At 54.2% G+C, this 27,923-nt stretch overlaps 12 protein-coding genes across 12 annotated transcripts; 7 read left to right on the forward strand and 5 right to left on the reverse strand.

Annotated features, from left to right (window-relative positions):
• Positions 1-61: 61 nt before the first annotated feature.
• On the forward strand, positions 62-2,057 carry K489DRAFT_336189 (uncharacterized protein). The gene is made up of 2 exons (XM_033602200.1): positions 62-333; positions 394-2,057. The coding sequence occupies exons 1-2, from the start codon at positions 198-200 to the stop codon at positions 1,602-1,604; spliced, it is 1,347 nt and encodes a 448-aa protein (XP_033461632.1). The 5' UTR covers positions 62-197; the 3' UTR covers positions 1,605-2,057.
• On the reverse strand, positions 1,438-3,132 carry K489DRAFT_336193 (uncharacterized protein). Its single transcript, XM_033602201.1, has 2 exons — positions 2,918-3,132; positions 1,438-2,852 (listed from the first exon to the last, which is right to left on the reverse strand). Exons 1-2 carry the CDS (start codon positions 2,996-2,998, stop codon positions 1,689-1,691), a joined length of 1,245 nt encoding a protein of 414 aa, XP_033461633.1. The 5' UTR covers positions 2,999-3,132; the 3' UTR covers positions 1,438-1,688.
• Positions 3,133-3,374: 242 nt separating this feature from the next.
• K489DRAFT_379030 (uncharacterized protein) lies at positions 3,375-5,083 on the reverse strand. The gene has a single exon (XM_033604552.1). The coding sequence runs from the start codon at positions 5,005-5,007 to the stop codon at positions 3,490-3,492; it is 1,518 nt and encodes a 505-aa protein (XP_033461634.1). The 5' UTR covers positions 5,008-5,083; the 3' UTR covers positions 3,375-3,489.
• Positions 5,084-5,632: 549 nt separating this feature from the next.
• On the forward strand, positions 5,633-7,580 carry K489DRAFT_336199 (PLP-dependent transferase). Its single transcript, XM_033602202.1, has 2 exons — positions 5,633-6,858; positions 6,915-7,580. The coding sequence occupies exons 1-2, from the start codon at positions 5,860-5,862 to the stop codon at positions 7,389-7,391; spliced, it is 1,476 nt and encodes a 491-aa protein (XP_033461635.1). The 5' UTR covers positions 5,633-5,859; the 3' UTR covers positions 7,392-7,580.
• A 204-nt stretch (positions 7,581-7,784) lies between these two features.
• On the forward strand, positions 7,785-9,794 carry K489DRAFT_354770 (uncharacterized protein). The gene is made up of 3 exons (XM_033602507.1): positions 7,785-7,893; positions 7,944-8,069; positions 8,126-9,794. Exons 1-3 carry the CDS (start codon positions 7,867-7,869, stop codon positions 9,467-9,469), a joined length of 1,497 nt encoding a protein of 498 aa, XP_033461636.1. The 5' UTR covers positions 7,785-7,866; the 3' UTR covers positions 9,470-9,794.
• Positions 9,457-10,620, reverse strand: K489DRAFT_379033 (ClpP/crotonase). The gene is made up of 2 exons (XM_033604553.1): positions 9,670-10,620; positions 9,457-9,585 (listed from the first exon to the last, which is right to left on the reverse strand). The coding sequence occupies exons 1-2, from the start codon at positions 10,244-10,246 to the stop codon at positions 9,554-9,556; spliced, it is 609 nt and encodes a 202-aa protein (XP_033461637.1). The 5' UTR covers positions 10,247-10,620; the 3' UTR covers positions 9,457-9,553.
• An 878-nt stretch (positions 10,621-11,498) lies between these two features.
• K489DRAFT_379035 (MFS general substrate transporter) lies at positions 11,499-13,772 on the reverse strand. Its single transcript, XM_033604554.1, has 4 exons — positions 13,209-13,772; positions 12,583-13,105; positions 11,825-12,505; positions 11,499-11,728 (listed from the first exon to the last, which is right to left on the reverse strand). The coding sequence occupies exons 1-4, from the start codon at positions 13,406-13,408 to the stop codon at positions 11,576-11,578; spliced, it is 1,557 nt and encodes a 518-aa protein (XP_033461638.1). The 5' UTR covers positions 13,409-13,772; the 3' UTR covers positions 11,499-11,575.
• Positions 13,773-15,544: 1,772 nt separating this feature from the next.
• K489DRAFT_185807 (uncharacterized protein) lies at positions 15,545-16,180 on the forward strand. Its single transcript, XM_033599490.1, has one exon. It carries the CDS (start codon positions 15,762-15,764, stop codon positions 16,089-16,091), a length of 330 nt encoding a protein of 109 aa, XP_033461639.1. The 5' UTR covers positions 15,545-15,761; the 3' UTR covers positions 16,092-16,180.
• K489DRAFT_185847 (uncharacterized protein) lies at positions 16,181-17,331 on the forward strand. Its single transcript, XM_033599491.1, has one exon. The coding sequence runs from the start codon at positions 16,269-16,271 to the stop codon at positions 16,893-16,895; it is 627 nt and encodes a 208-aa protein (XP_033461640.1). The 5' UTR covers positions 16,181-16,268; the 3' UTR covers positions 16,896-17,331.
• Positions 17,332-17,862: 531 nt separating this feature from the next.
• On the forward strand, positions 17,863-18,940 carry K489DRAFT_316116 (1--5-imidazole-4-carboxamide isomerase; the record flags this gene model as incomplete). Its single annotated transcript, XM_033601134.1, has 3 exons — positions 17,863-18,162; positions 18,396-18,582; positions 18,657-18,940. The coding sequence occupies 3 exons, from the start codon at positions 17,863-17,865 to the stop codon at positions 18,938-18,940; spliced, it is 771 nt and encodes a 256-aa protein (XP_033461641.1).
• Positions 18,941-19,337: 397 nt separating this feature from the next.
• On the reverse strand, positions 19,338-21,380 carry K489DRAFT_316094 (methylenetetrahydrofolate reduct; the record flags this gene model as incomplete). Its single annotated transcript, XM_033601132.1, has 1 exon — positions 19,338-21,380. The coding sequence occupies one exon, from the start codon at positions 21,378-21,380 to the stop codon at positions 19,338-19,340; it is 2,043 nt and encodes a 680-aa protein (XP_033461642.1).
• Positions 21,381-25,881: 4,501 nt separating this feature from the next.
• On the forward strand, positions 25,882-27,466 carry K489DRAFT_379041 (uncharacterized protein). The gene has a single exon (XM_033604555.1). The coding sequence runs from the start codon at positions 26,182-26,184 to the stop codon at positions 27,277-27,279; it is 1,098 nt and encodes a 365-aa protein (XP_033461643.1). The 5' UTR covers positions 25,882-26,181; the 3' UTR covers positions 27,280-27,466.
• The last annotated feature ends 457 nt before the right edge of the window (positions 27,467-27,923 follow it).

The raw sequence follows: 27,923 nt of genomic DNA on the forward strand, positions 1-27,923 counted from the left end.
GTCCAGGTGTACCTGGAGAGGTCAATTTAGATCAAGCTTTCGACATGTGAAAGAACCAAATATGACGTCCAAACAGCGAACGATATCGGCCATTTGCTCACTATTGCTAGACGCTTCTTGTCTGGTGGGCAAGAGTGCAAATCCAGGCGCGTGAAATCACCGCGTACGCTCAAGATTGCTTCACTCATTAAATCGACATGGCACCCAACATCGACCCCGAAGTGGGCTGCCCGATTCCCGAGCCCGGACAGTGGCCAGTCGACCCTCAAGAAGACGTAGAAATTGCCGAGAGACGCCTGTGGATCGATGGTTGTTTCGATTTCTTCCATCACGGTATACCTCGCGACTCAGACTATGTTTGCGATTATGCAGAAGACTAACGCATCATCTCAGGCCATGCCGGCGTCATGCTCCAGTCCCGTCGTTTCGGTGACGAATTGCTCGTCGGTCTCCACAACGATGAGGATATCGCTGCCAATAAAGGTCCGACGGTCATGAACCTTGCTGAGCGGGTTGCGGCAGTCAACGCCTGTCGTTTCAGTACTCTGTGTGTCCCTCATGCGCCCTATGTCACATCGATTCCGTGGATCAGCCACTACGGCTGCAAGTATGTCACTCACGGCGACGACATCACGAGCGATGCAAACGGAAACGATTGTTACCGCTTCGTGAAGAAAGTTGGCAGGATGAAGATCGTGCCGCGCACGCCAGGAATTAGCACGACCGACCTGGTGGGTAGGATGTTGGCCGGGTCTAAGGATCATTTTATCGCCAGCCTGATCGATTGTATCGAAGGTCGCGAGAGCGGCACGGAAGGCGACCGTCAGGAGACTGGGGAGCAGATGCAGAAGCGATTCCGCGAATATGCTGCGGCACCAAACGGTCTGGACCCGTACGTCGAAGTGTTCACCCTCGAATCAGCCGGCGATGACAGCACCAAAGCAGGTCATCTTGCACAATTCGTGTCGGGAGTGAAACCTCGACCTGGTCAAAGAATCGTGTACGTCGATGGAGGCTTCGACCTGTTCTCTTCCGGACACATCGCATTTCTGCAAACCGTCGCTAAATTGGAGTCCGAGCTCGGCCGAGAACAAGGTTGGTACAGCGAAGCAGCCAAGCAACAGCGCATCAGCTCGACAGGATCCGACTATGGCCCTGCATACGTGATTGCCGGAGTCCACGATGATCGCACGATCAACCACCACCTCGGGAAGAATTTCCCAATCATGAACATTTTCGAACGAGGACTTTGCGTCGTACAGTGCGAGTACATCGACAGTGTGGTGTTCAACGCTCCGGTAGCTCCGTCAAAAGCATTCCTTGATCTCCTTGCTACACAATTTGGCAGCTCGCCTAGTGTCTACTGGCATGGGCCAACTGCTTTCATGTCCATCACAGGCTCAGATCCCCACGCGGATGTGAAGGCGCTCGGGATTTTCAGGGAGACACCTGCGCATGAATTTCAAGATGTCAATGCCGCTCAGATTGTGTTGCGGATTCTGAACAAAAGGGCGGAATATGAGGAGCGGCAACGGAAGAAAGGTGTGAAGAAGGTCGGCGAGGAGGAGCAACATCGCTTGGAGAAATTGCAGCACTCGGGATAGACTCATTGATCGTTATCATGACGATAGACGTTTAAACATGCAAGCGTGATAGACTCGAGTATTGAATAGGCCCGATCAAGCTCATCAGAAATCGATCTCGTCTTCATGCTCTCTCCGCCCTTCTATGCCATGCGCAGCATCTATTTGACCCGCTACGTTCCCACCGCCCTGATCCTCATCATCTAGCCCCTCATCCAGATCCTCAATTGGATATGTAAGGATCGCCGCAATCCCACCAAGACCCTCCAACCTCTTCCCGCTCTCATGCATGCTGCTCAAAACCCTCACCTCACCTCCCTGCTCCTTGACATCATCCACCACCTTCACCCATCGTCTCCTCGTCGCAATATCCTGACTGCGGAACAATGCGTTCGAGATGAGCAGCACTCCACCCCCCTTGCCCACCGCACCTCGCTCCACCGCCAATTCGCATTCCCGCGGACCGTACCACGCCCGGGGATCGTCCTTGCGCATCATCTCGAAGAACTTCTCCATCAGAGAGGTCTCGCGCGCGAATTTCGTGTCGCTGAGTTTGCTCGTCACGGCCGGGCTGCTGAGGACTTCGGAGAGGCTGTGCAAGTGCGCAGAGGCGGAGTGCGCGATAGTGATTTTCGGAACGAGTTTCTGTAACGATTTGTTGGTTCCGGTCGAGGCTTGGGTCTTGATGAAAGAGTGGAAACTCGTGGCGGTGTAGCCTGGGCTGGCGAGGAGCAGGGGTTTGGGGTCGGTCAGGTCGATTTGTCGAAGGAGAGAGTCGAAGGTCATTTGGAAGAATCGCTTCAGCGATTTCTCGTGGTCGGAGGACCCAGCGCGTTTCTTAGGAAGGCTGATCTCGACGCGCTGGCGTAGGATGGTTTGATGTTCCGTGATGAGGCAGATGTTGGCGAGTCCTTCCTGCATCACGACCGCCCAGAGCTGGGCTTTTGATTCTTGATTGACTGCTTCTTTGAGCATATCGAGGGCGATGCTGTCCCATCCCTCGGCTTTTTCGAGGGTGAAGTTGCGCTGGAGCTCAAGGTCGAGGGTGTGGAAGCTGCCTAATTTGACAAACTTGTTCTCTTCGGAGACTTGTCCTGAGACGTGTAATTGACCGGCTTGAGGATCAAAGTCCATTTTCGTGACTCGAATTGTTAACATCATGTGGACCCGTTCGTTTGATCGACTACCGGTGTCTGATTCTGTAATGATCTTCCGAACTGCAGATGCTCGAAGGAGGTCGGTTGGCCGAATGATGTTGTACGCATGCCACTTTGTTCACCAAGTCAGGTCACCAACATCCGTCAAGCTTAATATTCAGTTTCAGACGAGCGCACCATATCTTCAGGTTCTTCTGGAAGAAGAGTCGCACTTCCTGAACCATCTTTGATCTCGATGTTCTGTTTGATGAGCCGCATTTTGGCGCCGATTCAGATGTTCGAGGATTCTGATGTATCTTGTCCTTTGGGAATATTGTTCGAGACTTCAGGCTCGTTTTCTTACGATCTTCTTTGCAGACTCAAACCTTGGAATGCTTGTAGTTTGGATGATCCGCAATTCTGGGTATGACGAAATCCACGATGACGAAGGGCAAAAGGTGTAGCCCGCTGCCAGGTACTTCAGCCGCCTCAAGCTTCGCCTGAGTGATAGCTACGAAGATACGGTTAATTCAGCCCCCTTCCACTACTTAAGGTTACTCAGGTCACTATGGTCGAAGAATAGTCTCTTCATCGCGTGAAGATTCGGCAAAGAAGAAGACGAAGAAGAAGAAGTTGTTGACGAAACCAAATCGAACTCAGGCGTTGATTGGCTATGCTACAAATTATATACTCAAAATTATGATCGTGTGTAAACACATAGATCCTATGTACAAGAAAGACAAAAATCAACCAACCCAATTTGAAGTTCCTCATGCAGTCTTGTACTTCTTCCTGTTCGGCTCAGACTCGAGTGTGGAAAGCACGATGGTCAACACGCCTAGAGCACTTACAATCATATCCACGACGTAGATGGCCCACCAAATATGCTGAACACCAAACATACACGAAGCATACTCGATCTGCCATCGCTGCTTCTCGCAGTCCCACCAAGCACTGAGGAAACCAACATTGCCACCAAACTCGCCCATGATACTGCGGACGGTAATTTCGCGCACCCCGGCCGTATCATCGATCGTTTTCGAAATGCTGCGATCGGTGTCGTTGTGTACTACCCAGATTGACTCAGTCGTGTTGTCTTCTGAGATGAGTTCGGTCATCTGGTGCCAGGTTTGGCAGCCCTCGTGATCATGGCCGTTAAGAATGATCGTCTGACGCTTTCCGTCTTGGCCGGCAAAGCCGTTGAGCATATATCTGCTGACGTCCTGATCAAGATGATTCTGTTCCTTCAAACCGCCACCGTTTTCGGGTGGCCAGTAAGTGAAGAAAGGCCCGTCAACGCACACACCTTCCGGTTTGTAAAGTGGGATGTGCGTGAGGAGGACCGTTGCAGTCTGGGAAGACAGCTTTTGCTGCTCGAGGAACTCCTGTTCAAGAAAATCGTGACTCTGTTGTTGCAAATCCATGTCTTGAGCCGGGCCGTCCAAATTCATCGAATTCAGAATCACGAGTCGAAGTTCGGGGAACACTTCTGATTCAGACAGAGGTAAAGACGATGCATCCGATTCATTATGGCTGAACGTCATCGCCCAATTGACGTTCCCAAAGGCGTCTTCGAATCGCCTCATGCGATCCTGATTCACATCGCCAGCATATCCAATGTCGTGGTTTCCCGCGACAGCAATAATCCTGTTCTTCCAGCTCTGATCCGACCCTAGTATCTCCCGATGCCCACTGTCTTTCGCCATGATTTCTTCTGGCAACTTTTCGCCATCACTGAACACTCTGTTCCAAAATCTGCTACTCCGCCTTTCGAATTCGTCATCTTGAATCCATTGGCTCCCAAGCAAGTCGCCCAGAACAACAATGTGGCTAGGATGTGTGTGCGCCTTGACTCGCGCATAAACATGCGCAAGATAGTGGTCATTACCCCATAGGTCCAGTCTCTTGCGATATGCCTGCAGGTTGGTGGGAATGTCGCTGAGCAGGAGAGCGCTGCCCGCAGGGATCAGCTCGGTTGATAGTGTACCAAGCCCGGACTCCTGCACATTGTCCCACACTCGTTTGATGCTTGGGAATGTTGGCGCATCAAGGTCAGGAAGTGAGGTGTCGCCTTCCAGCTGCGGATCTCCTATTGCGAGTAGTCTGAAGGGCGCAGTCCTCCCGACATCATCATCTCGATATCCAGGTCGTGTGTGACATGTGTCCCCTATCGGTTGAGGGAAATGACAGTCTTGTACCAATGGGAAGTAGTAAAGATAGGCAGTGCCTATGAAAGCCGGGACCAAGAGGATCCGGAACAGCAGCCAGGACAACCGAGATAGAGGCATCGAGGCATTGCGACACGACGTTTGCTGATGGGTTCATGCTTCACGGTCGGTCGACTATAACCCTTTTCCATTGGAGATATGCCGAGAACATTAGGCTAGGGTTTGGGTGAACGCGCCTTGTGTGGTTTTCGACGCGTCGAGGGGCATACTGCAGGTGGGCAAGAATTTGATACGGAACTCCAGACATTCCAAGATGTCTTAGTGATACGGAGCACTGCGTCAACTTCAAGTCCACCGCGGGGTTGTCTCGCTGCCCACGTCCGACACTTTATCATTGTGTAATAACAATGAATGACCTCACACCTGGGCTGCCATCGCGCTTCAGTCAGCCCCGCAGACAACCTCCTCTAGTGTGCCCATCCTAAACATGACTCGAATGCAGCGGCGATAATTGTAACCGCCGAAAAACAGCGCCCGACCATCGTGAAGCACAGTATCAAGGTGACAGGTTGTCGACTCCGGAACATCGTGGTCGCCAGAGAGTCGGTATTTCACAGCTCTTATCATACGCGTCATCGGGTCCGATAGTGATCGAGAGACAATCTCGGCCGCGTACGTAGTTCAGACGTAAGAATCGTGAATTGTTTCTTCCTCATAGTTCTCAAAGGACGATAAGCGCCGATGCCGCCCCTGCTTTGATAAGTACAGTCTCACGAATAAACTTAGTGGACCCATTCGTCGGCTTCAGATCTACGAGTCATCATTGTGCATGAACATATAGACCTCTTATCGTATACACGATCAGCATAAGAATCTCTTACCAGTATCAGACCTCCGCCGCATCATTGGCTCGAATTAGCACGTCCTCGCCACATACCGGACAAAAGCATTTCCCTGCAATCTTAGAACATCATGGGCAAAGAGGAACCTCAGCCGCGGTCATTGACCATTCAAAATATCAACCCAAACGTCAAGGAAGCCAAATATGCCGTCCGTGGTGAGCTGGCCATCAAGAGCGAGGAATACCGAACCAAGATCGCCAAGGGTGAAGGCAAGGATCTTCCATTCGAATCAGTCATCAGCGCCAACATTGGTAACCCTCAACAACTCGACCAGAAGCCCATCACATTCTTTCGCCAGGTCACCAGCCTTCTAGAGAACCCGCTTCTATTGGAGAAGGAGGACGTTTTGATCAATGGTTTGGGATACAAAAAGGATGTCATTGAGCGGGCCCACACGCTCCTGAAGGATGTCAAGAGTGTTGGAGCCTACTCACAATCGCAGGGTGCACCGGGGATCCGTGAGAGCGTCGCCAAGTTCATTGAGGAGCGGGATGGTCATTCTGCCGACCCCAAGAACATCTATCTTTGTGGAGGTGCCAGTGCGGGTGTCAATGCCTTGATGAATGTGATCTGTGCTAGTCCCGAAACTGGCATTCTGGTTCCTATCCCTCAATATCCTCTCTACACGGCCACACTGGCGTTGCTCAACGCCAAAGTGGTCCCATACTATCTCGAGGAGCAATCAGGATGGAGCACAGATGTTCCTGGCATTCGCGAAGCATTAAGCAATGCCCGCAAGGAAGGCATCGATGTGCGTGCTGTTGTGGTCATCAATCCCGGCAATCCTACTGGTGGTTCATTGAGCGCCGACAACATCGCCTCGGTGATCGAGCTTGCTGCAGAGGAGAAGCTGGTGGTTCTTGCCGATGAAGTCTACCAGACCAATGTCTTCGAGGGCAAATTCCACAGCTTCAAGAAGGGGCTCCGTGATCTCCAAACGAGCGACAAGAACAAGGAGGGCAAGTTTGACAACGTCGAATTGGCCAGCTTGCACAGCATCAGCAAAGGCATGGTTGGCGAGTGTGGTCACCGCGGTGGCTACTACGAGATGGTCGGCTTCGATGAAGAGGTAAATGAATCAACCTATGTCTTTCTCTCGAGACAAGTCGCTAACACTAACTTTAGGTCGTCGCACAAATCTACAAATTCGTCAGCATCATGCTCTGCCCACCCGTCATCGGCCAATGTCTGGTTGAGCTGATGGTCAACCCACCCAAGGAGGGCGAGCCATCCTATGCTCAGTACAAAGAGGAGTACGACGGAATCTTCAAGGACCTACACACCCGCGCCATGGCGCTCTACAAGGCTTTCCAGGAGATGGAGGGCGTCGAGTGCCAGTACCCTCAGGGCAGCATGTACCTCTACCCGACCATCAAGCTGTCTGACAAGGCTATCGAGGCGGCCAAGAAGGCCAACAAGGGCGCTGACGAGATGTACTGCATGGAGCTCCTCGACGCGACGGGTATTTGCATCGTCCCAGGATCCGGGTTTGGACAGAAGGAGGGTACATTGCATTTCCGAACGACCTTTTTGGCACCGGGCACGGATTGGGTGTCCCGAATCACTGCTTTCCATGGGAAGTTCATGGACAAGTACCGGTGATTGGAATAATGCTAGATATTGGAGTGACAGTGATGGACTCAGTTCAGTATATACAAGATAGCGTTGAATCATGCCTCTACTTCTCCTCATATCGTTCGTGCTCTTATGACACGGGTCCGAGGATAGCTCAGATGCTGCAATGCACTGTTGTGGAAATGTTTTGCTGATTTAGGCAGAGCTGCATTATAGGATTTCAAACTGCTATGGATGTATCACGGCTCTTATGTGTCTGGGCGACAACATTGTTCTGATTGCAAAAAAGATGCGTCGTCCATGCTCAGGAAGTGTCGTTCGACTCTTTGAATACATCTTGCTTACGTAATGCGATCTGGTCATTCGAGGCTACCACATGATGTAGATCTTGTGGACAATTTCACAACCAAAAATTGAGGATTTGAATACAAGTCACTTCTTTGATACGAAAGTCTGAAGATATAACGATTTCATATCCCGGCCAAAAGACTTGGAGACTACCATGGCAGAAACAGCGCCTCTCACGTCGGTACGATCTCCTACTTATCTGCACTATTATAAGGTCTGACATATCGGTAGGCACTTACACATGCTCGCAAAGCAGCTCGGAGCTCTATCGATACAGACTGGGCAGACGCTATCGCCGAACATCAGCAAGCGGCCGCAGAATACTCTCGCTCGGCAAGAACGACGAACGATTCCGAGGTGTGTTATCATGATCAGGGCCAGAGCGTCGCGCAGGGCTGAACATTTCGCCATAGGCACTCCGAATACTACGACTTCTAGAGGCCGAGCATGCCAAGCTTGCCCAGATCATCCAGAATAAGGATACTTCCAAGCAGCCAGGATCACCGCCGACCAATCACGAAAAGCATGCAGAGCCCACGACGAGCAAACGAGACCCTGGCGAGACGCGGCAATCTTCGGTAGCGGCAAAGGCCTCGGGTTCGCCTTTACAAGCCGCTCGATTCGGTAGCCAACTACGAGAATCCTCGCCGTCACTCGCCAGAGACATGGCCTCACGGAGAGGGATTCCGCCGTCAAATAGATTGTCAGCCGCGGCGCAGGCTCGAGCCCGACCCCTCTCGCCAGAAGCCCAGCGTCGCACGACAGGTAGTTCGATGCCAAAGATTCCTCCCTCAATCATGGATAGTCAAGGACTTCAGCAATCGACCGCGGGAAAGAAGGCGCAGGATGACGACGCCTTTGCGAAATTCTACACCAATCTCACAACTGGAACCATGTCTAAGCTTTCCACAGCTCTCGCATATGCCGGACTCCCGCTATCACCCGAAGAAGCACCTGTAGAGCAAAGTCGGCAGAGAATGGAACGCAGCACAGTTCACGCGAGCAACGACCCCGATGTAAAGAATCTATTCTCCAAGGCTGCCCTCGCTGCCATCGAGGACGAACACCGCCAGCGGGGTCGGCAAGGTCGCGTCTTTGGGCCTGCCGAGAGTTTCTACGTGGTGCAGACTGGCGGCGGGACCTATTCATACGCCGACATTGCAAAAGCCCAAGCGCAGGATCAGTCCAAGCTACAACAACAACCTCATCCTGACACTATTGAGGAAGAAGACCAAGAGATCTTCGTGGACGCCCGCGACGCCCGGGAACCGCCCTCGCCCAAGCAGAGTCGAATCTCCGGTCAAGGGAGCCTCCGGGGAGGATTCAGCCGGAGTACGAGCGAGGAGCTGGAACTCGAGAACGTCACCCTGAAGCAGACCCTGGAGCAGCTCGCCACACGCCTCGCAGAGTTCGAAACCCACGCGCAGGACGCCTCGATGGCGGCTCTGACGCAGAGCATGGCGAACGTCAAGGCTGGAGGCGCCCACAACGTTGTCGCGGGATCGGTCGCCGGCGATCGCGTCTCGCAGCTCGAGAAACAGCTCGAACAGATGACTGACGAGAGACAGAAGTATTATTCCCTGGCGTCGAAGCAGGATAAGACGTTGAAGCAATATCGCGCTAAATGGGAGGACATCAAGAAGAGCGCGCGAGAGAAGGACCGGACGAAGAAGGAAAAGACTACGACGGACAAGCCAGGCGAGGATGGACTGGTCAGTGCGAATGAGCCGTGGAAGGCGAGCGAGCCGGCTCTTTAAATCTCACGCGGACGATTCTTCTTGCGGCCTGCGACCAAGTTTGGACACATATCGTCGTTATATGTACCTGGAAACTTTTCGATCCTAAATCTTCGACTGTTTCGCTTTACGTTTCGCTGCGAGGGGAATGAAATGTCAGCATGCTGGCCCCATGAATTCGGAACGTACTCTCGAGGAGAAGAAGTCGCTCCCCCACTCACCTTCCAACTCATCCTTCTTCGCGCCCATCCTCCTCGACGGCTCGCCGTCCACGAACCTCTCGGACAGCGCATTCCACGAATCGAACAGGGCCACGATCCTCTTCTCCCTGAGGGGCGCATTCGCCAACCTCTTCATCTCCATCATGCTCTTCCCGTCCCTCTCGCGGAGCACCTCCCTGAGGTGGGCCTGGATGCTGTCGTGGAAGCCGTCCTTGGGGAAGACGCGGTTCACCATGCCGACCTTCTGCAGCTCCTCGACCGTCACCCGCTCGCCGAGCATCAGGATCTCGTTCGCCCGGTGCGAGCCCAGGCTGTTCGCCCAGCTGTACGCCGACCCGTTCTCCGGCACCAGGCCCAGCTGGCTGAAGGTCACGTGCAGCCAGGCGCCCTCCGCCGCGTAGAAGAGGTCGCTGCTCCCCTGGAACCAGGCCGCGCCGGCGCCGACCCCGGGCCCGTTCATGGCGAGGACCAGGACTTTCTTGTGGTCGATCAGCGAGCGCGCGAGCTCGACGCCCTCCGCGAGACGCGTGGCGAAGAAGACCTTCTTGGCGCCGTCGTGGGCGAAGGATGAAGTCATGGAGGCAACGTCTGTTTTGTTTTTGGAATCAGCGCTTAGAGAAGGTGTGATATATACCTCCCCAAATCAGAGAGACGAGACGAGGAATTGCGAGATCGCGATGTCGTTCCTGCGGAGTCTCCGGTTCCTTGATATCTCGGCGAGGGAAATGGAGGGGGTTCAATGGGCATGGAAGAGGAGAGGCTAAGGAAAGGGGAGCAAACGCACTGGTGACATCGGCCCCCGCAGCGAAGAATCTCCCCTCACCGGTGATGACGGTGAAGGTGGTATCGGGATGGTCATCGAGTTCGCGGAGCGCGGCGATGGTGTCGGAGACGAGGCTGCCTCCGAAGGAGTTTAATTGTTTCGGACGGTTGAACTGAGGAATCGAGTCAGTCGGTGTTTCTGCTGCATGTCTTCACACGAATGGCTTGGGCGGATCATCTCTTGTATGATAATTCTCGGAGGCCGACCGGTGTCGCGAACAGGTAGAGGGCCGGACTGACCTTGATTGTGCCAATGCCGTCGGCGATGGTGACGACGATGTCGGTGTACTTGTTCTTCGACATTGCGTGCGAATGTATATGCAGTCCGAAGAAGCCGTGATTATCTTGTCTCAGGACCGGTATATCTGTGTATGTCCTGTGTAGATTCTTGTATGATATATCTATGGAGTGTTTTGGGTGTCAGAGGTTGTCGTCATTCCCTCTCTTACTAGGTACGCAGGAGGACGGTGCTGTGGTAATAATGATGAGGGAGGCCCAGCCACACGAGTCAGCCGTCGTCGGTCAGTATGGGTCCGATCCGTTCAGCAGCCCATGGATGCGCCCGGGCTTGACTAGGTACTCTCCACGTGCAAGATCTTCCCCAGATTGTGCAAAGACCCTGTGAAAGTCGCGCTTGCCTCGGCTTTCCATCAGTTCATGTTGTGTGCATGTGAGATGGTAGGTAGTACTGTGACATCCCCTTCACAATAATTGCCGTCGAACTATCCCTAAGGAGAACGCTCTCCAGATCGATAGGTCGCGATGGCCGAGATCATGCATACGAGACAGATTTTCTCACATTGCGGACACGGCATCTCGGAAGACTACATCGTCACATCACATCGTAACCATGTCTTCACTAGTGAGAAGTTGAAAAATGATGTTTTTTTGTCTCATAAAAGCGTTATCTGCAAAAGTCATCAAGAACGGGTATCGTATCACAAAACACACACATCGTGTGGACAGAGCGTCAGACAGATAGAGGAAGACGAGCCGTCATGGTTTTTCCCATATCCGACAGGCTCGCTCCGCCCAATCCAGGGCGTCATGTCCACAAACACGCTCAGCTCAGCTCCTGCTCTTTCTACAGGGTGTATCGGAAACCCTCCAGGCCCTCGATGACCTTGCCACCGGCGGCGGCGCGCTTGTTGGCGCGGTAGAATTTCCAGTCGAGGAGGGCGACGATCGGGATGATCAGGGCGGACGCGATGATACAGGCGATCATACCAGGGACGTACTATACGAGGAGAGAAGTCAGCATTCGTGTCCAGGTTTGACATTTTGGCCACAGGAGTGGTGGAAGTGAAAGTAGGCAAGGGAGGGCAAAACTTACGCCAGGCTTGTCCTGATCACGGAAGACGGTCGAACCGATGATACCGCCGACACCACCCATGCCGACGAGCGTGGCGGACGCAAGAGCGCGCTTCCACTGGCCACGGATGTTGTTGGCCTGGTAGCTGAGCACGGTCGGGACGTTGGCGTTGGCGGAGGTGGTCGCGAGGAAGACACCGAAGTAACGAACGGCGTTGTTGGTAGAGAAGCCGAGGAGGGGCACACCGATGACACCGAGAAGGGCATTGATGACGACGAAAGGTCCTCGCAAGTGATATTTGTCACCGTAGATGGCGCAGATGTACATCCAGATGGCTGCAACCACGTAGGGCGGGGCGATGAGGCACTGGGCGGCGCCAGCGGTGAAGCCCATTCCGGTCAGAATCTGCGGAAGGAAGTAGGCGATGGCGTAGGTGACGGTGGTGGTCAGGCCGAAGAGTGCGGCAAAGGCCCAGATCTTGATGTCGAGGGCGCCCCTGAGGTAGGTGCCGAGCTTGAAGGGCTCGGCGATGGCATCGCTGCGGTCCCTCTCAATACGGGCGACGATGAAGTCCGCCTCTTTCTGGGAAAGGAATGCCATAGCCAATGACTTGGACTTGGTGGCGGCCTTTTCGGGGAAATCGGCAATGGTGAAGGCTCCAACCATGGCGACGACACAGGTGATGATACCTTGCATGATGAACTGTGAGGGGACATTGTCACGTTAGCTCTCCATTCTTTCATAAAACGGTCCTCTGACTAGAGATGTGTGTCACTCACAATCCATCGCCAGCCAGCAATACCACCCTGGATGGATGCAACTCCAGCATAGGGGTTCTTGGGGTTGACCAGGATGCGCTTGCCGTAGTCCGAACCCAAGTTGCCGAGGCCGCTCATCTGATCAAATCCAAAGGCCATGATACCAGAGAAAGCCGACGACAAGCTACCGATGAGGTAGAAGACGGCGTAGCGCTTCTGAAGGTCGTATCGAGGGTACCAGCATGAAAGCACGTAGGCTGCACCCGGGAAGAAACCGGCCTCGAGAACACCGAGGAGAAGACGAAGACCGATCATCTCAGTCCAGACCTTGACGAAGCCGAAGCAGATCATGACGATACCCCAGGCGATGGTGATGGCGGGCAGGAAGATCCTCGGGCCCAATTTGCGCAGCACGACGGTCGCGGCGGGTTGCAGGAGCACGTAGGTGAGGAAGAAGACGAGGGTGATGATGGAGTAGCGGAAGCCTTCGTATAGTTTCAAGTCGACGGTCATGCCCGCAACAGCAGCGATACCGAGATTCGTTCTGTAGAGAGAAGAGAAAAACCACAAAGTCAGATTCGCGTCGTTCGTGTGAAGGGCGATCTCGTCGGTTCGCCATTCGGGTCTCCTTCGCGATGCTCTCTTACCTGTCCATCAGCGAGACACAGTACATGAAGCCCAATGTCAGGACCAATCGAATATCGATGCGGCGAATGACAGCCTTCTGCTCCGCAGGCGTGAGGGCGTTGATACGCGAATCGATGCCATCGGACTTGTTCGAGTCGGCAGACGTCTCGCGTTGGAGTGTCTGGGTGCCGACCTTCTCGACGTCGGCATGCTGCTCCATTGTGAAGGTTGATTGTCCGAGGACAACGGTTGGTGATGGATGCAGATGTTGTTTGGCGATAGTGTTGGTGAAGTGAAGTGATGTAGCTGTCAGGCTGGCCGCTCTTGTTCAATCGCTCTGATTGCTGTACAGAGAGAGGGCGCAATCTTCGCTTCACAGGCGGCAATGAGACAGACAATGGAAGGACGACAGAAGGCTACACGGAGGGATAAGTGAAGCAGCGGTGGGCACAGGCGAGCTTCTTGTATGCACGCGGACGGGAGGAGAGCAGCAGTGAATGTTAGATGGCCATGTACGCCGAGACATGGAGGACTGTAGCTGTTCGCGACAGAAGTGTACTTGTGCTGTTGTACATGGTGGTGGTGGTGGATGTGGACCTGCCGAAGAGAGAGAAGCTGCAGAACAGTACCGCTGCGTTACTGTTCAGTTCCAGTCCAGTCCAATTCAGGATGCGCCTCGCCTCGTCTCGCCTGCTTCTACTGCTTCTTTTTCCCTCCTGCCATGTGCCCAATGGAGGTGGTACGCTATACATTGCAGTACAGTACAGTACGGTACGTATCTGTAGACACCAACTCACCTCATCTCATCCCGTCGCCCGCACACATGTGCACACCCACCCGGGCTCCGATATCCAGTGGAGATCTGATGCTGGCTTCACATGGCTCTCAGAGATCCACATCTTACACAAGCCAAGACCCAACACGAACCAATTGAGTCAGACTAGCTAATGAGGCGCACCATGCTCCCACTAGAGCTACAATATCTAGTAGACCATGTGTGTGTGTGTGTGTGTGTGTGTATGTGTGTAGGTATGTGTGTGTGTGGACACTGTATTTGAAGTAAGAATAAGCCGAAGCATGCTACCTAGGTGGTTATGGGAGGGAAAAGAGCCATGGACCAGCAGCATATCTCACCTTTTAGCGTGTCTTGCCTGTGATGGTTATTAGCGGGGCGCCTATTCTTGCACGCCTCGTTCATACCATTTCAGGGCTGCTCTGTGATGGCTCTGTCTGCAGGGAATACAGTCCAGTCAGTATCCATCGCTGCTCGACTTGTCTGTCCTGCGCATTCGCCCGCCGCGCAACGACTGCGATCCTTCAGGCGCAACCAGGGCGCCCCAGACGATGACAACCTTAATCATCGCGAATCCATCGTCTCATTTCGGGATTTCACTCTCGATTCGCCGATCAATGCCCATAGATACCCTGGGAGATGATTGCAGCAAGGGGACCTGAGCACTGGGCCCTTCCATACGCGCTCCCATCACATAGATAGCGAAGGACATCCTTATCGACGAAGCAAGCTCTTCCTGTCGCAAAGCTTCCTGACATCAAACAGCAGCAGCAGCACCACCACTCCCACCACCACCGAATCCAGGGACACACGTGCGGGGAAATGATGGTTCCTATCGGAGCGCTGCTGGACTAAAACTAGGACCAACACCGCCAAGAGAAAAGTGCGCACATGGGACAGTTCCCCGAATCAGACGATGGTGGCGGGTCCTTCTAGACTCACACCACGTCCTTTCCCCGGGGTGGACATCCATCATGAATCGCGATGGATTTCAATTTGAGAGATCGAACCCATGTGTGTACTGTACACAAGAGAAGAAGAAGAGATGTGCCATGTGTGTGTGTGTGTCGCGGTGTCGGAGCCGCGAAATCTTCGGTGTGACAATGTTCTATGGTGATTCCGTATTGTGTTCATCTCTCCCCATAACGATTTTCAACTTTTAGCAGACCACCTAGGTACACATGGTTCCCGACCGGCGGACACGTGCGATGCTAAAAAGGTGCGGCGTCGCAAATGCCTCATTTGGGCAATATCGATTGTCCATCATCAGCATGGAGCTCCGACGGCGCAAGGCATGTTCGCTGATGGCGAAGACCTCACTTTCGATATGCAATCGATGATGTGATGCAGCATCCTCCCTTTCCATTCGTTGACAGATGACAATTATTTGAGGTTTGGCTGTTGGATCTCCAATGGCAAACGCGGCGGGATAAGCGTGGTCGCTCGTGCATTTCAGGCGTGCAGCTATCGACCTGCAAGCGGTTCGACTGTCCTTCTCGCTGTCTTGGACCAGCACATATCTCCGTCTCTGGCCACAATATCCGATGGGACGGACAGGCAGGCAGGCAGGCAGACAGACATCTCCCAAAATCTGAGCACGAGCATCACCATGAGAGCATCATCAGATTCAATCAATCAATCAATCAACAGAATGAGCAACAACCAGCCCTAAGTCAGTCCCTTTGCCACTGACCACGCCACATCACACAACATACAATCATATGGTATATCCACAGTACAACACGATACCCTATCCTACACCATCTCCCAAAGAGAGCAAATGCCCAGGCGCGAGGGACAGACATCGACCCGCAAGCCACGATCACGTTTTCTTTCCCACGCGATCCTCACATGGCGCCTCTTTCCCAGAGCTTGTGTGTGTGTGGAGAGAGAGAGAGAGAGAGCCAGAGAGAAGAGGCTTCCCGTGCGCATTACCCGCCGCCGGCGAATTAGAAGGTCGAGTAGGGTCGCGATGGGATTAACCACGCCACATCGTCTCGAGCCGCACGCATTAATTTCTTCCACGCTTTCTTTTTTCTATTTTCTCCTAGAGGGACGAAAGTGTTGTTTACTATTACCCCGGATCGCTGCTCCAGTTGTGTGGGGATAGAGTGTGGTGTGCAGTCGATTTAGCCCGTCGATAGATCATCGCGGGGGAGGAGTGCCAGGAGGAGAGAACCGTTTCCCCATCCCATCTCTATTCTTCTCTCCAAATTGTACTATAGTAATAAATAGACATTCCATCCTGCTTCAACCGGCGATTCTGACTGATCGGGAGGAACGATCAATGACTCGCTTCCTTTTCGCTCCAACTGCTAGATCGATAACGACACTTGACCCGAAAGTATACATTCTATTACAAAGAGGCACACACCAAAAACAAAAAACAAAAGAGATGGCTTGCTTGGCTCTTTCCCTACTACAAGTTCCGCGCGCGTCCGGTCGGTCGGGTGTCACGCGGCGTCTGGATATGACACAAACCTTCCTCCGTCTAGATCTGCCGTGGACGAATAGCTATGAACCATTCCAATGCCCAAGGGCAAGTCTAGTCGAGAAGAGCGAGAGCCTAATGACCTTCCAGAAGAATGGATGCGTCGGCGGATCCGTCATGACTCGCCCGCACTCGGGATCCGTCAGTCCACAACACTTCCACACGGTCCACCTTCGACGAAGTACTCCCCAGTACAGTAGGACTCCACTCCTGCCTACGAAGGGGAAATCTAGGCGCGGCGCGGTGGCCTCTTGGCGAAAAACGCCCTCTCTCTCCCCCCCTCTCTCTTCCTCTCTTCCTTCCTCGTGTGAAATATATAGCGGCGGCGGAGCGGATCCCTCCATTCACTCGAACCCGCCGCGCGCGCTTGAAAGGGGAAAATGCTCCGTCTGCCGCCTCCATCCCTGTCCTACCTGCGTATGACTGATGGGCTCCTCCTCCGCGAACCTCACGTGTTGACATTAGCGTCGTCGCCCCGGCGGTTCCATCGTCATCGTGAGGTTTTGTGAAATCTGGGGTAGAAGCTACCCCGGGCGAGATCTCGTCCGGCAAGTCTTGGCCTTGGACTTGGATCACAAATACCTTTCCATCCCGGCGGCCTTCCGTTCGAGCGAGTGATGGTGGGATGATGGAATTCCTTTGGAATATTCATGGGTCGAGGCCTTTATTGTGTGGCGCTCGCTGCTTTCGGAGGTCGCTCCTTGAATACCCTCCTGCTCCGAAATATGTCCGTCCGACGTTCCGGCATATCGTATCGTGTCTCTGGGTGGATCGTTCACTCTTGTCATGGCGAGAGTTTATAATTGGCCGCTGATTGACTCGTCCGGGCTCTGTCATTCTCCTTGACCCGCCGCCGCTCGGTGTGGTATCCACATTGAAATCGCGGCTCCGTCTGGGTGAAGACACTCGATCTCCACTTTTTCTCCAGTCGAGTCCGCCGCGAATATCACGCGCGAGGGACCCACCTACGGGACTTCGATTTCACCCAATGTCCGAATATCACCCGGAGTTTTGGTTCCGATCGGAGCAATGCACAAGCGATATACGACATGTCATCTGACGGAAGATGCATGCATGGGGAGATATGCGAACATGTTGCTCCATCGCCTGATTCCCATCGAAACGGTGATGGAAGACAACCCATCGCGACATGCTCTGTTCTGACATCATGGCATTAAGGCCGGCCGTTAGGGTAGGGTAGCCCCTCCAGGCTCGGTTGACTTTCCCATCTCCATTTCTGAACCCCTCCATCATTGGCCTCGTCACTCACCTCTCATTACAACAACAGCAAAAAATATAGTTCCCAAAAACAACATCCTCGTCCCAGTATCCTCATCACTCCATCACTCCCCCATAATAACACATCCTCCTTGAATCAACCCGCCAAACCATGACTCGCTTCCGCCCCTGCATCGACCTCCACGCCGGCTCCGTCAAACAAATCGTCGGCGGCACCCTCACCACCGACTCCTCCGCCCTGAAGACCAACTTCACCTCCGAGCACCCGGCCGCCTACTTCACGGAGTTATACCGGGAGAACGACCTCCGCGGCGGCCATGTCATCATGCTCGGGCCGGGCAACGACGAGGCCGCGCGGGAGAGTCTGGCGGCGTGGCCAGGCGGTCTGCAGGTCGGCGGAGGGATCAAGGATGGGAACGCGCGCGAGTGGATCGAGAGGGGGGCGGAGAAGGTATATACCTATTTATCTATCTGTTTTCCCCAGTACCCAACTACATATCTGTCCGGATCCTCGAGACGGGAGAGGAGGCGACACAAAACGAAAAATTACATACCCATTTCTCCATTTCAATATATCTTCCCCCATCTCTTCTCTTTTCCCTCCTCTCTCTCTCTCTCTCCTCCTTTGTAGAATTTCAGGCGGCTGATTCGTCGTGTCCCTCGTCTCCGTCCGTCCTCCGGTAGGTCATCATCACCTCCTTCCTCTTCCCCTCCGGCACCTTCTCCCTCGCGCGGTTAGAGTCCGTGCTCGCGAACCTCGACGGCGACCGGAGCAAGCTCGTCATCGACCTCAGCTGCCGGCGCGTGGGCGCGGGCTGGCGCGTGGCGATGGACAAATGGCAGACGATTACGGATTTCGAGATCACGGCAGGTAAGAACCGCGCGCAAGTTCCCCCACGGGCGTTTGTCCCCACCCTCTAATCCCTTTCTTTGCCCCCTCCACAGAGAACATCGCCCTCCTCGAACCCTACGCCGGCGAGTTCCTCATCCACGCCGCCGACGCCGAGGGCCTGCAGGCGGGCGTCGACGAGGCGCTGGTCGCCCACCTCGCCGCCATCTGCTCCATCCCCGTCACCTACGCGGGCGGCGGCCGGAACCTGGGCGATCTGGAGCTGGTGGAGAGGTTGAGCGGCGGGAGGGTCGACCTCACGATCGGGAGCGCCTTGGATATCTTTGGCGGCAAGGGAGTGACTTTTCGGGAGTGTGTGGAGTGGAACCGCGGCCGGTAGGGGATGGTGATGGTTGATGATGATGACGATGATGGTGGTGGTGGTATGGAAAGTGGAGATGGGAGGGAGCCGTCGGGGGTGGGATTCAGGCGGGAGAGAAAAAGAGGAGAGGGAGGAGGGATGAGAGGAGAGGGGGGGATGAATGACCGGAGGGGCTGCTTTCGCCTAGTGGCGTTCGTTGAGGCGATAGAGACTTGTAACAGTCATCTCGATACATAAGCGGATGAGGGAGAAATTCCCAAGCATCGGAAGACCGCCGATGACACGTTCGGAAAGAATTCAAATTTTCACCTGAGAGCACGCGGCTCCGTACTCCTTACACCTCTCCTCCCCCAAAGCCACATGAAACGTTCGCTAGAAATCTCCCATTCGCATCGTCATCGTCGTCACCACCCCTTCACTTCAACAGATCCTCCCAGAGGGCGCCCTGCTCCAGATACCCGTGGTGGATGACATTCACCAGCCAATACCCCCTCCGGACGCTCTCCAGCAGTTTGCTGCTCGGGGATCCCGGGGCGTACACGCGCTGCCACTCGAGGAAAATGCCGAAGGCCTCCTCCAGCCAGGCGCGGAACGACACGGCCTCGACGATGGTGGGGGTGATGATCTCCTTGCCGGCGAAGCAGCCCCACGTCACCGGGTTGACGCTGTCCGGGTGGTTGCTGGAGAAGTCGCCGCGGTCGTTGCCCGCGAAGTAGGTGATCTGCGGGTGGGCGAGGAAGCGCTCCTGCAGCGTGGCCCAGTCGCCGGCGGGCACGAAGAACTCGACGAACGGCTTCTGGAAGACGAAGCCGTTCCTGGGGCCCCAGCCGTGGGTGGCGTCGGTGGAGGGGACCCCGTTGACGGCGGGTTGGGAGGCGACGGTCCACCAGCCGCGGTCGATGAGGGAGAGCAGTTCGGCTTTGATCGAGAGGGTTTCCGGCTGGAGGGCTTCTTCCGACCATGGCATGGAGGGGATTTGGCCTTCGATGTGGCGTCGGAATAGTTGGGAGATGTCGGATGCGCTGCACGGCTCGCCCCATATGCGTTTGGCTTCGGGGACACTCACGTGGAGACTGGTGCCGTAGCCGTCAATCTCACCGTATGCGGGAGAGCGAGCATCACCCCATCGTCCGTTGGGGAAATCGTCCCAAATGGCTTCTCGCCCTAGCGCACCTCGACCCTCTGAGATGGCAAGCGTGTTGGCTCGGCTGCTGATCTTTTCTTTGGGTACCCCTGCTTCATCATCCGGCGCCTCGAAGACGGCGATGTGGGGATTGCTGTTCTCTTTCGTCTTTTCTCGTGATACGACCACTCGGTTGCCTGGCTGGGAATTCGTCTGAGAGGATAATCTCCGTCGCCTCCTTTGATCCGCATCCGGCACGACGATGAAGCCATCCGTCTCTTCTTCGATGGCCTCTTCTGGACCACTGCTGCGTCCCACAGGACTCGCATCGGGGCTGATGGAACAAGGGATGAGGTCGCAGCGCTCGAGGATTTGTGCAACAGCCTTTTCCAAATTGAGAGTGTAAAAGTGAAACCCTCTGTGGTCAGCCATGTCCAATGCTTTCAACGATTCAACGATTTCGCTCAGTATGTCCACGCCGACCGCCTTCACAGCTTCATCGTCACTTCTGACCGCTTCGACGCGCTTGAGGATGTCGTCAGGGAGTGAGGCATGGCTCAATTTGGTACTGCGTCGAAGAATTTGATAATTTTGGATCGGCATCAAGCCGGGAATGATAGGGATCGTTTTGAAAAGACCAGAGTCGTGCTCTCGCAGCAATCTGACATACCGCTCGTATGCTTGCACATCATAGAACAATTGCGTCATGATGAAGTCTGCGCCGGCCGCAACCTTTTCGACCAGATACGGGAGATCGTGGTCGACCGATTGATGTTCGGGATGTGATTGATCGGAATGTCCCTCGGGGTATCCAGCGACTCCGACGCAGAAGTAGTCTCCATATCGCGATCGAATATACCTGACCAGATCGACGGCCCAGGCGAAGTCTTTATTGCTATCATCCTCCTCCTGACCGGGCACGCGATCATCTCGATATTCAGCGCTCCGGGGAGGATCGCCCCTCAATGCCAACAAATTACGCACCCCGAGTGCTTTCGCTTGGTCCAATGTCTCGTCGATCAGCTTCCGTGACATGTTCGTGCATGTCAAGTGCAGGCACGTGGTCAATCCGAGAGAGTGTTGGGTGAGTTCGGCCAGAGCGAGGGATTTGGAAGCCGTGCTGCCTCCAGCACCCCAGGTGACATTGACGAACAACGGTCGCAGCGAATGCGACATGCGCACGAGGCGAGCATGGAGGTTGGAGAAGCCCTGTTGGGTCTTAGGCGGGAAGAATTCGAGGGAGAAGTAGTTTGTTCCGGGAGGCAGAGCAGCAATTTTATCAATAATCTTGTCGGAGGACGACGCCGCGACGGCTGGCTCAATGACGTGCGGCATCTCTTTGGGGAGCAGAACGGGACTAGGTGGTGATTGATTGTTCAGCGCACAGCACTGCGTTGTATGAACTTGTCTATGGAGACGGTCCCGTGAAGGAGTTGGAAAACAATCCGATGAGGCATTGGTCGAGTCGCGGCAGCGGTAGGCATGAGTGGTAGATTTTGCATCTTGGGCAGAACCAGGCCCCGAGCCCGCTGCATGTCCGCCACTTTCTCTCCCATCAATATGCACCGGAGCTTCCTGGTCCTTCACTTGGGGCGCAATGAATTACTGCTCGCTGTTATCGGGTTTGCCCCACGTTGGCGATAAGAGTGGGTGATGGTCATGGTCACGTGTGAGCGTGCCTGTTCGCGTGACGGTCCGAATTTCATGTCTCGAGATGATGAAACGGAACGAACGAAGCTGCAGGTGAAGTATAGGTGAGAGAGACGTCCAGACGATTGCTTTGACCTGACGAACATCCATGGCTACGGCAGGCAGTAGAGACGGCCGTATACTGTTCGACTCTACCGTGCTCGGCGGGCATATCTGCGCGATCGTAGGGGGCAGCATTGGGAGCTGGGACAACCAGCTTGCTTGGATGCACCAGCGGGCGAGCGTGTTCGAGATTGGGAATGATATGGGAGGGCAGACGCGAGCATTCAGTGAATTGCATATACATGTATCGGTCGAGGCTGCTCGACGTGCATCTCGCAGGGATTAAATCCAGTTCATCGTCAAGAATGTGCATATATTCTGCAGTCACGATATCCACCAGCAGATCCCCTTGATAAGCTCCACCCTGTCCATTGGATCTGGTCGACGACGATAAAGTTTGGGTCTCGCAATTACATGCAGGGCGGTGCCTTCTTCTCAGGGTCGTCCGCGGAAGCATGAAAACTCACGGCCAGCCTCCTGCTCACTACAATGCACGTTCCAAACTCTGCTGCCACTTTTCGGGATCGCGGCTGGAGGTGTTGTACAGTGTATCCACAGTTGCATTCTTCCCTTTCACGTCCAGGAGAAATTCTCTGATAAGGTAGTCCTGAGTCTGTGATTTTCTGAGCGGTAAGGACGACATGAAGACATCTGGTTGTCTTGGCATTCCATGGGGAAACCCAAGCACAAGAGCGGCCAGTCGCGAGAACACGAAACATGCTATCACGTCCGGGCATGTATTGGCGAGCCTTGAAACAGCGTTTTCGTCTCCGCACTTCCAGGAAGCTTGGATTGCAGTCTCCGTGCGCGACGCGTGGTCATTGACGAACAACGGTTTTCCCCGAGTGGGAAGAGAACGGCGCAACGGCCCATTACGCGAAACATGCACGTACCGTGCGTGAATCATCGGTTGCCGTGAGGCAGGCTGTCGATACTGCGAAAACACGCCCACAGTTGGAAAGCATCTCCATCGAGAAAGATCCGCTGTGGCGAGCACGAGCGCTGGGAAAAATAGAGCGCGCAGGAGTGGGATGTGAATCCTACAGCGGTCGTTTGGCGAAGGAATGAGCCTAGACGCGTCTTACCAAGAGATGCGTGTACTATATACTGTGCTGCGCTGTGCTTTGCGATGCAGGTGCCAGTCATAGCGATCCATATCAATTGCCGAGAAGGAAATGTTTGGCTGCAGTCGACCTCGGGATAATGATGGTGATCGCGATGCCCGTCCGATCGGGAATGCCATCGATGCGTGTCTGCATGTGTACGGGATCGAGAAAGAATGCGGACCAACAATCCTTGCCACCATGGACCCGAGGCCTTTCTCAAAGATTTGAGGCGTAGATTCGTCGTCGCGATCCATGTCAGATTCAGAGCTTGGGATTGGTATACAACGCCGGTGACGAAAGGTTTACCAGGGGTCAATGTGCAGGGGAGGAGCATTTTCGCGTATTGGCGTCAAAATAGCCCGTACAGCAGCAGCAAGAGCAATTACTGTCGTCTGCTCCGGCGGGAGATGCATGTGGTATATGGTGTTTGGTGGCGCACAGAATTCAAGTCCGGTCCCGTGACGAACCGAACCGACACCCACTGGGGAGAGCCCGGCGTGAGCCACAGTTGCCGCCACCAAATCTCACTCATTTTCGGCAGGCCGGCTGGGAAAGTTTTCGGCCAGAGGGGGGGAGAATCGGGGGCCATTTTATTGTTATTAGTTGCTGGAGACCAATATATAAATGTGCCTATATTATTATGCATACATTGTTCGAAGACATCGCTGACCGCATGTATGTCCGATATCGTCCATATTACATGCACCGTAATAAAGTGCGTCCTCACCAGGTTTCCACATACCTATCAATCTATCCCCAGCTCCAGAAATGCATGATGAGATGGCTTTTGCTGCACCTGAGCAGGGCTGCCTTCGTGTAGATTTGAGGCTCGAACGAGGGCGCGACTTAGCGGCAGCCACATGCCCTTTGCATGGGAATGGCCTTTTCCCTCGCCCTCGATCGCATTCTACCACCGATGCCCCTGTCGCAGGGCCGGGGAGCCGACGAGTGCAATCTACAGTACAGTGCAGAGAGACAGTGCAGTAGGTTCACAGGGGTGTGTCAAAAGGTCACGAAAGAGCAGTCGGCGACTGGGTTTCTCGGGCTTTTTTTTTCTCTCTTTTCACTTGGCTGCAACCAGACAAGGAATCTTTCCCTGGCAATGCCCGCCTGCCTGGGGAAATGCCCAGCATTTTCTCGTCATGCGACGAGGACTCGGCCAAGACAACTTTGATCGATGATGATGGCAAGCCGTCGACCACCATGCATCTGCTTGCTGGTTTACAAGTACCTGCTGCGGCTCCAGACCACGTGAAAGCCGGATTGAAGTGTTCGGGACAGCTTTTCGGTGAGGCTTGCCAGGGTGTGGAACAGGTTCACCGTCCCATCAATCAATCATTGTCTGCGCGCCCACGGGTTTGGTAGGTAAGTTGTCTTATTACATATTACATAAAACATGCGGGACATGCACATGCAGGTATATTTCCACACCATTCCCAGATCGCGGTGTACTCTCCACGCACGATCTCCCGTTGTGGGAGGAATAAGCTATCAATTGATTGATTGATTGATTGATTGATTGATTGATTGATTGATTCGTCGTCGAGAGATATCCTGTGAGGACACGGAGAGGCGGTTTGAGGACAGAAGACGGGAAGGGTCAAGGAAATGGAGCATCGCGTGACATGCGGATGGGAGATCACTGGCTCGTTTCTTTTCGTGGTCCAACGGGCGACGCGAGGGACGGGAGAGGCTTGCAGCAGTGCCCAGCGGTCGTCCGAGCCCGTGCCCGGCAGAGTCGCATGACATTTTTTCCGCCCGCTCTTCTCTGCCCTCACCATCTCCAGGCTCAGGATTCACAGGTCGCTACACATTATCATCGTCCAACACATATGGGAGGATGGGATTTGGATGCGCGGGGAACTTCCGTGGAGCATCATGACTGGCGAACTTCCCATCAGATATCCTCCTCACCCTCTCCTGGAAGTTGCCGTGTTTTCATTGTCGCGATGGTGGTACAGCGCAGTAGTGAAATGACCAAGACAGCCCTGTAAACCTTGTACCTCCCCTCGGCCGGGGAATAGAGACAGTACAATGCGACAGTACAGTACAGTCCAGTACAGTACATACATAGAGTTCCTCTGGTTGTGGGGTCCGGCCCGTCTGTTTGTTAGTGTGTCTGTGTGTGTGAGAGAGAGAGAGAGAATGAGTGCTGAGCGAGTGCCATTTCGATTTCAATTCGATTTGTTCCCTTTGCTATCAATATTTTGTTACCCAGTCTCTTTCAATCTGTTTGAATCATCCGGTTCAGCATAGGTTTCAGTCGATCCAAACCCATCGAATTGCGAGATCAGTTCGGCACAAATCGGCCCTAGCTAGACCCAGCGGAGGACCGTCCGCCACGAGCGCTCAGTCTCACTCGTACCCGAGATCAGGGCCGGTTGGGGTGGAAACAACGTAGAATGTCTCTGGGCGACCATGTCGTCGGTGTATGTGCACCGGTCCAGACGAGCACGCGTGCATTTTGCATTGTCACCACAGAGAGTCGGAGAGGAAGAAAGGGAAGACTGAAGTGTACCAGACGTGTAGATCGGTACGGGCAGCCGAAATGGCCGAGCTCTGTGTCGCGACTGCAGCAGACTAGACCTAATATAATACCACCTAGGTAATAATAATACTGGGCTAGACTGGTTATCCAGTAAGAATGAAATATGTGGTGCTGTAGGACTGTTGTAGTAGTCGCAGCAGTAGTAGTAAAATGACTGACTGATACCTAGGCTAGGTACTAGGTATGTATGCATCATGCCACACCACAAACTACCGCCAGGTGGACAAACAACACACACACAGACACACACCCCCCCCCCCCAAACGTACACCCACCTCTACGTATGGCGTGCATGGCCCGTCTTTCGCCGAAAACCTAGTTCACTCATACTTTTCCGCCCAGGCCCTGGCCACGGACAAAAATAAGAAGCAGAGGCCCATATATATGTATTGGGCATGACGCCGCGACCAACGGCATTCTTCGGTACGTGTGATGACACCGCTCCAATCTCTTCTACCTTTAATCATTGTCACCAACCCATACCATAGACTCAAACCTACCACTCAGTGACATCCCATCCTGACCGACCCGTGGTCCCGACTCGACAGGCACGCGACTTTGTCTCGCTCTCTCGTGCAGTACCCTTGGATACATAAAGATCATCGTCATCGCCTTTCGCCGAGCTGGGATAGACAACCACCCTGTGTAATTCTCCTTGTGGTGATCGACCGTGTAGCAACCACCTATCACCGACTCCAGCACCATTCTGTGTCTTGTTTGTCATCCGACAATGACGACCGCGAATCCTTGTGTGCCCATGCCCGCCATGCTTGGACACCGACCGGCCTCCAAAGGCCCCATCCATCCCGCTCCCAAGCAAAAGGCACCTTTCGACGCCAAGCTGCTCTGTGCAAAACTGGAAGCCCATCAACGAGATTTAGATCTCCAGCGGGCTCGCAGAGAACGACATGAGTCTTCCTCCAAACGCCGAAGCATCTTCGTCCCGCAGAATGCTGCCCGACAATTCGCGGCCACCACAACCTGCATGCCCGATGTTGTCGTTAAACGACCCAACCCTTCACGGCCCACCGTGTCCATACCAGTTGATGCCGACTCCTCGGCCATGAACCCGAAGCAGATGCATGCGGCTCGAAGCGCTGGCATGTCAGAGACGGAAGCCGTGACTGCCGTCAGCCATGCCAACGAACCTGTCCGCAAACGAGACTCATTGAGCCCTATCTCCTCGTCACAACAACATGAGAGCTCCGACAAGCCTACGCGCAAATCTTCCGAGAGGAAATCCGATGAGAGGCCGCGACGCCGCGACGCCCAAGATGAGGTCCGACAGAAACGCATGAGCTACCGTCCAGGCGACGCCGAGAAACGCCGCGGCGAGGCCAAGGTGACCTACCAACCCGACTTCTCCTTTGGCCTTCAGTTTCAACAAGAGATCCCTTCATTTCTCGCCAAGCCCGTCATTCCCGCATATCGCTTAGCCCGCGACCGCGAAGAGGATATGCCTTACGGTCCACTCACCTTGCCGACCCAGCACGAGATTCCCGACGAGCACACCGAGCTTCCGCGTGGCCGCCCACGACCTCAGGACCGACCCAACTGGCGACAAGATTCGCAATGTGGGGACGAAGCCCGCGACATGCTTCAACACCTTCACATCCCGGGCAAGCCGACCACCAAAGCGAGAAACCTCCACCCATCCGACGATCGCCGATCACGAAGCGAGCAGCGCGCTGCCGGAGCCTCGCCAAACGACCAGCCCCGACGCGGCAGTGAGAATTTAATATCGGACGCCGTGCGACTGATCAAGAAGGAGGAGAAGCTACGCAAGCGGGAGAGCGTCTTAGCATTTTTCAAGCGGTCCAAGTCATGATCTCCGCGTCGGCGTCTCTTGAGCGTCCTCTCATATTTCCTTAATACTGTACTTTTGCACATTTCCCCTGCTCGCATTGTTACTCATTTCTTCCTCATCACCACTCGATTCGAGATGGACGACGTATGACGAATCACCAAAATTTCTCTAGATGATAGCATTGAGATAGACCGAGGCATTTCCCTGCTAATTTGATCATCTTTCTAATTTTCATTGATGCTGTTCCGGCTCGACCACGGTGTGCTGATTCATCTTGGCGATACTTCCAAATACAATCCCTCTCCCTATAGAAAGCTGTGCCGTCTCTGCACATTTGTTCTACACACGATCATTTCACCAGACTCTCGAAATCAACTCTCTCAACATCTCGATGACGGCATCCTCCTATCCTCCCGAGGTGCTCCCCGGCATTTGGGCAATCCGAAAATAAAGAGGTCCACTTGCGCTTCCTGTCCCGTGACGTCACGCTCCACGGCGGGTCCGAATTCAGAGTTTCCTCGAAGCGCATTCTAATCAAATAGTGCTTATGTCCGTCGTGATCTGCCCGACTAGACACGTCGGCGTGCATTTCCCGTGTCTGCTACTGTACACTCCAAGCAGGTTCCGACTGCCGTGGAGTGCAGTTCACAGGTGGTGCTGCGACA

Source organism: Dissoconium aciculare, assembly GCF_010015565.1.
Source record: "Dissoconium aciculare CBS 342.82 unplaced genomic scaffold K489scaffold_4, whole genome shotgun sequence".
NCBI classification, from domain to species: domain Eukaryota; kingdom Fungi; phylum Ascomycota; class Dothideomycetes; order Mycosphaerellales; family Dissoconiaceae; genus Dissoconium; species Dissoconium aciculare.

Excerpts from the sequence above, each read along its gene's own strand:
- K489DRAFT_336189 (XM_033602200.1), top strand. The coding sequence starts at position 198 with ATGGCACCCAACATCGACCCCGAAGTGGGCTGCCCGATTCCCGAGCCC. Across the intron at positions 334-393 it reads TTTCGATTTCTTCCATCACG|GCCATGCCGGCGTCATGCTC; the intron begins GTATACCTCGCG and ends GCATCATCTCAG.
- K489DRAFT_336193 (XM_033602201.1), bottom strand. The coding sequence starts at position 2,998 with ATGCGGCTCATCAAACAGAACATCGAGATCAAAGATGGTTCAGGAAGT. Across the intron at positions 2,853-2,917 it reads CAGAAGAACCTGAAGATATG|TGGCATGCGTACAACATCAT; the intron begins GTGCGCTCGTCT and ends TGGTGAACAAAG.
- K489DRAFT_379030 (XM_033604552.1), bottom strand. The coding sequence starts at position 5,007 with ATGCCTCTATCTCGGTTGTCCTGGCTGCTGTTCCGGATCCTCTTGGTC.
- K489DRAFT_336199 (XM_033602202.1), top strand. The coding sequence starts at position 5,860 with ATGGGCAAAGAGGAACCTCAGCCGCGGTCATTGACCATTCAAAATATC. Across the intron at positions 6,859-6,914 it reads TGGTCGGCTTCGATGAAGAG|GTCGTCGCACAAATCTACAA; the intron begins GTAAATGAATCA and ends CACTAACTTTAG.
- K489DRAFT_354770 (XM_033602507.1), top strand. The coding sequence starts at position 7,867 with ATGGCAGAAACAGCGCCTCTCACGTCG. Across the intron at positions 7,894-7,943 it reads AAACAGCGCCTCTCACGTCG|GCACTTACACATGCTCGCAA; the intron begins GTACGATCTCCT and ends ACATATCGGTAG. Across the intron at positions 8,070-8,125 it reads GAACGACGAACGATTCCGAG|GCACTCCGAATACTACGACT; the intron begins GTGTGTTATCAT and ends ATTTCGCCATAG.
- K489DRAFT_379033 (XM_033604553.1), bottom strand. The coding sequence starts at position 10,246 with ATGACTTCATCCTTCGCCCACGACGGCGCCAAGAAGGTCTTCTTCGCC. Across the intron at positions 9,586-9,669 it reads GAAGAAGGATGAGTTGGAAG|CGAAACGTAAAGCGAAACAG; the intron begins GTGAGTGGGGGA and ends TTCCCCTCGCAG.
- K489DRAFT_379035 (XM_033604554.1), bottom strand. The coding sequence starts at position 13,408 with ATGGAGCAGCATGCCGACGTCGAGAAGGTCGGCACCCAGACACTCCAA. Across the intron at positions 12,506-12,582 it reads TTGCTGGCTGGCGATGGATT|TTCATCATGCAAGGTATCAT; the intron begins GTGAGTGACACA and ends GTCCCCTCACAG. Across the intron at positions 11,729-11,824 it reads GTGATCAGGACAAGCCTGGC|TACGTCCCTGGTATGATCGC; the intron begins GTAAGTTTTGCC and ends CTCCTCGTATAG.
- K489DRAFT_185807 (XM_033599490.1), top strand. The coding sequence starts at position 15,762 with ATGCCCAGGCGCGAGGGACAGACATCGACCCGCAAGCCACGATCACGT.
- K489DRAFT_185847 (XM_033599491.1), top strand. The coding sequence starts at position 16,269 with ATGACTCGCTTCCTTTTCGCTCCAACTGCTAGATCGATAACGACACTT.
- K489DRAFT_379041 (XM_033604555.1), top strand. The coding sequence starts at position 26,182 with ATGACGACCGCGAATCCTTGTGTGCCCATGCCCGCCATGCTTGGACAC.